The 5,287-nt window shown below is 39.9% G+C and overlaps 1 protein-coding gene across 1 annotated transcript; it reads left to right on the top strand.

The window, feature by feature from the left end:
- The first annotated feature begins 233 nt into the window (after window positions 1-233).
- LOC145049833 (uncharacterized) lies at window positions 234-3,868 on the top strand. Its single transcript, XM_078998188.1, has 3 exons — window positions 234-1,242; window positions 1,326-1,637; window positions 2,616-3,868. Exons 1-3 carry the CDS (start codon window positions 234-236, stop codon window positions 3,866-3,868), a joined length of 2,574 nt encoding a protein of 857 aa, XP_078854314.1.
- The last annotated feature ends 1,419 nt before the right edge of the window (window positions 3,869-5,287 follow it).

Here is a 5,287-nt window from a genome sequence, read left to right as displayed (position 1 = left end):
TGATTGTTAGGCTTGGTAATCAAGCATTTATGCCCTATAATTAAGGCAGAATCTTTGCCTTATAATTGAGGGTATTTCCTTTTTTACCCTTGTAATTACTCTGTATATATTCTGCAGTACATTGATTGAGACAATCAAGTTAGGGGTTTTTCTCTTCACTGTTATTGTTCTTCTTCTCCATACGCTTTCTGTATTGTCTTCTCTCCCCTGTATAGTCTTTCATGGTATCAGAGATGGTCATGGATTCTGAATCAACCATGACTAACGATTCTGGTTCATCAGGAATGACTAATTCTCAATCTCTTCCCGTTTTCTACAACCCTAATGCCATCATTGCTCACACTCATCTTACCAAAGAGAATTATGTAAACTGGAGTACCCTATTCAAAAAACTTCTACGAGCCCACCGACTATTATTTGTTATTGACCCAAACCCACCCCCAAAAACCCTTGCTGATGGTAAAGAGAACCCTGATCACCACAAATGGAAGAATGCAACCGACCTAATCTGTTGTTGGATAAAAGGCACTGTTACCCCTGCCATCCAACCTTACCTAAACTCGTGTAACACTGCACCTGCAGTGTGGAGTGTTCTAGCAAAGCGTTTTGGCTCCACATCGGCTATCCAAATTGAAAAATTACAGGACCGTCTTCACAACCTGAAGAAACCAACTAACCTCTCGGTTTCAGATTATCTTCTCCAAGCCAAAACTATATTAGATTCCCTCACTGCTGCAGGAAAACCTATTGAAGACTATGAACTTATTCAGTGCATTCTTGGTGGTCTCGGTGCTGAGTTCAAAGAATTTCTCACCTCTATGTCCTCATCACATATCCGACAGTCACTTAATCTTGATGAACTGACGAAATTGCTTCTTAAAGAAGAAATGTTACAACAAAAATTTGCAATTCCGGTTGAGCAGACTACAGCCCTAGTTGCAACTAAAACCTCCCCTTCTCAACCTCAGTCATCATCTCGTCCCAATAATAGCTGGAATGGTAGTTGGGGGAGCCTTGGTCGTGGTAACCCTAATTCTGGTAGAGGCGGGAATCAGGGAAGAAATAATTGGGTTGGACAACAATGGAGCAATAGTTATGGACGAAATTATAGAGGTGGACGTGGTGGTGGTCGCACAAGAGGATCATTCAGAGGAGGAAGTTCTCATGGCAGGGGAATTTACCCACTCCATCTCACCAGGGGCACTTTCCTGACTTCGATTCTCCATGCCAACTTTGCTACCAGTATAATCATGATGCGAGAGTTTTTGCACAACGTAACAATGCTGCATACTTCTCACAGTCTGAACCTTATGTCTTGGACTCAGGTGCTACAAACCACATGACACCGGATCCTTCTAGCCTGTCCAATTATTCTCATTATACAGGTAAAAATTCAGTGATTTTTGGTAATGGCACAAGCTTACCTATCTCTCGTATTGGTAAATCTGCTTTCCTTCATAAGAATCGTTTCTTTAAGTTGAATAATGCTTTGTTTATTCCAAATTTGCACAAACCTCTATTGTCCATTCGCCAATTTTCTAAAGATAACAATTGTTTCTTTGAACTTGAATGGTGTGGTTTTCGTGTTAAGGACATTCAAACGCGGGAGATTCTTCTTTCTGGTCATAGTTTTGGAGGTCTATATCAGCTGTCATTCAATCTAAATACGCCTCATAGTCCAGTTGCTCTCTTAGGCAAACGGTCAACTCCCAATACCTGGCATGATCGCTTAGGACATCCCTCTTCTAATATTCTTAAAGTTCTTTGTAGCAAGTTTAATTTACCAATAAATGGCAAACTTTCAGAAACACAGTGTTGTCATGTATGCCCCATGGGAAAATAAACTAAACTAGCTTTTGTTCCTAGAAATTTTAATGCTTCTCATCCTCTTGAATTGCTTCACCTTGATGTTTGGGGCCCTTCCCCGGTTCTTTTTATGAATGGTCATCGTTTTTACTTATCAATAATCGATGATTTCTCTCGCTATGTGTGGCTTTTTCCATTTTTCCATAAATCTGATGTTACTAATGTTTTTGCCACTTTTAAAACACAAATTGAGAATCGTCTATCTAGAAAAATCACAGTTGTTCATTCTGTTAAGACTATACAAACCGATGGTGGTGGTGAATTCACTAGTAGGCAATTTAAAGCTTCTTTGTCAAAATGGGGAATAAAACATCAAATCACTTGTCCCTATACACCTCAACAAAATGGTGTAGTGGAACGAAAACATAGACACATAGTCCAAATGGGTATGTGTCTTATGACAAAATCACACGTTCCATTTAAGTTTTGGCTTGAAGCATTTAGCACTGCTGTGTACCTCATCAACAGACTCCTAATGCGTCAATTAGATTTTTTCTCCCCCTATCAAAAACTTCTCTTGCGTGACCCTGATTATCGCTTTCTCAATGTCTTTGGATGTTCATGATTTCCTTACATTCAACCGTATAATTCTCACAAGCTTATGCCGAAATCAACTCACTTTATTTTTCTTGGCTATGATAATACTCACAAGGGCTATAGATGTTTGGACTTAAAAAATGGTCGTGTTTATATTTCACGACATGTTGTTTTTGATGAATTGGATTTTCCTTTGAGAAATAAAAGTGCAGGGTCTATACCTGGTCAAACACAGCAACAACTACGGACCAACCATATGGATGAAGATATGGAACACTCGTTTTCAACCTCACCTGCCACCTCACAACCCAACATTGAAACTACTCAAAACTCTATAGAAATCCACAATCCAATTATTGAGCAAACAACTCCCACCCCAAGCGCAATTCCAACACCAAATCCTTCAACACCAACCACGCCTACAACAATACCAGGTGACCATCAACATACAAGCGTTGGGCAGACATCACAAGTAAACTTCACTCTAGATACATCTTCTTCACCAGCCACCCCTGCATCATCTTCACCCAAATTTCAAAAAGTCACACCTGAGTTATGCACTCCCTCACCTGCCATACCTGCATCTTCAAATATTACACATCCAGCCACTGAAAGTCCAAAAAGTTTAAACCCAACCCTCAAAATTAGGTCCCTTGCTGATATATACCAGAAAACATCACCCCATCCATTGCCCCATGGTCTAATAGCCACCAAATTAGATGATGTGTTTTCTGAACCTCGAACTTTTAAACAAGCATCAAAATTTCCTCATTGGCAACATGCAATGCAAGAGGAAAATACTACCCTACATAAAAACAAGACTTGGCACCTTGTTCCTTCTCAGCAAGGTATGAATGTTGTGGGATGTAGATGGATTTTTAAGGTCAAAAGAAAAGCTGATCGCTCCCTTAAACGCCACAAGGCTCGATTGGTGGCACAAGGGTTCACCCAACAGGAAGGACTTGATTATGCAGAAACATTCAGCCCGGTGGTTAAACCATCAACAATTCGTACCGTTCTCTCCTTAGCCCATGCTCAACGTTGGGATATCAAACAATTGGATGTAAAAAATGCCTTTCTCAATGGCATTCTTCATGAAGATGTTTATATGAAGCAACCACCAGGATTCATCTTTAAATCCTTCCCAAATCATGTGTGCAAACTAGATCGTGCCCTTTATGGTCTCAAACAAAGTCTACGGGCATGGTTTCAACGACTTCATGATTTTCTGTTACACCACGGATTCTTTAACAGCCAATCTGATTCCTCTTTATTCATCAAACACATGAAGGAGTCTACTACCATTCTTCTAATCTATGTTGACGATATAATTATCACCGGGTCCTCTCCTTTCGCTGTTTTCTCTATCATTGATGTGATATGCAACACTTTTGACAGTCGTTGTCTTGGCAACTTACATTATTTCCTTGGCATTGAGGCTACTCGAAATTGTCACACTTTGTAGCTAAGACAGACTAGATATGCTCTGGATCTTTTGGAAAGATTCAACATGACTGGATGCAAGCCGGCTACTACTCCTAGTGCTCCCAATTCTCGATTGTCTTTACATGAGGGTGACCTACTTCCAGATGCTACTGAGTATCGCTGCATGGTTTGTGGCCTACAATATCTTACACTTACCAGACCAGACATTGCCTTTTCACTAAATCAAGTATGTGAATTCATGCACCAACCTCGTACCTCTCATCTACAGGCCGCTAAACGTATTCTACGGTTCATTAAAGGCACACTACAGGAGGGTTTGTTATTTTACGTGTCCACATCTTTTCACATTCGCGCCTACTCTGACTCAGTTTGGGCAGGAGATCCGAATGATCTTCGATCTACAACAAGTACTTGTATCTATGTTGGCCCAAATCTTGTATCTTGGACCGCCAAGAAACAGCCGACCGTCACTCGATCAAGCAACAAAGCTGAATATCGTGCCCTTGCTACTACTACAGCGGAACTTAGATGGTTCTATTACTTGTTTCGTGAGTTGAATATCTTTCTTCATCCCCCCTCTCTCTTTTGTGACAATTTATCAGCTCTACGTATGGCTCGCGATCCAGTATTTCATGCCCGTACCCGTCACATTGAGATAGACTATCATTTCATAAGAGAATTGGTCACTCGTGGATTTTTAAAGCTACACTATATATCCACTGATGACCAGTTAGCAGATTTGTTCACAAAGGGCCTCTCTAAAGTTAGGTTTAATGCTTTATCTGTCAAGTTGCGCCTCCCTTACGGACGTCTTACTTGAGGGGGGGTGTAAGCATAAATATTGTAACAAAATAAATAGTTTTATATATTTTTAGTATGATTGTTAGGCTTGGTAATCAAGCATTTATGCCATGTAATTAAGGCAGAATCTTTGCCTTATAATCGAGGGTATTTCCTTTTTTACCCTTGTAATTACTCTGTATATATTCTGCAGTATATTGATTGAGACAATCAAGTTGGGGGTTTTTCTCTTCACTGTTATTGTTCTTCTTCTCTATACGCTTTCTGTATTGTCTTCTCTCCCCTGTATAGTCTTTCAACACTAACATGTCTCACACTAATAAATTAGTTCACACTGACAAGACTTTTGGCACTGTCAAGCCATCTCAAGCTATGAAGACTGCATCTCCAACTCATAACATCAGAAGAGCTCAAGCAGGTAAATTTTATGATGTATGTTCTTGTTTAAATAATTCCTTTTATAGGACCAAGCACAAAAAGAAAAATATGTTGAGTCACCCAAAACCATAGAAAGTATGTGTTCCAAAGAAGACATCTTCAGATCCAAGGAAGATCCAAGGAAGACAAAGCAAATGTGGGTTTTCAAAGGAACATCTACACACTCTGATGTGAAGGCAACAAAAGAAGTTAGAAAGGT

The sequence above is a fragment of the Lactuca serriola genome, chromosome 5 (assembly GCF_051521515.1).
Source record: "Lactuca serriola cultivar US96UC23 chromosome 5, Lser_US96UC23_V15, whole genome shotgun sequence".
Lineage (NCBI taxonomy): Eukaryota > Viridiplantae > Streptophyta > Magnoliopsida > Asterales > Asteraceae > Lactuca > Lactuca serriola.
Note: the sequence above shows the minus strand (reverse complement) of the source record. Positions and strands in the feature narration are given on the sequence as shown.

Excerpts from the sequence above, each read along its gene's own strand:
- LOC145049833 (XM_078998188.1), top strand. The coding sequence starts at position 234 with ATGGTCATGGATTCTGAATCAACCATGACTAACGATTCTGGTTCATCA. Across the intron at positions 1,243-1,325 it reads CCATGCCAACTTTGCTACCA|GTGCTACAAACCACATGACA; the intron begins GTATAATCATGA and ends TCTTGGACTCAG. Across the intron at positions 1,638-2,615 it reads TTCTGGTCATAGTTTTGGAG|GGTCTATACCTGGTCAAACA; the intron begins GTCTATATCAGC and ends ATAAAAGTGCAG.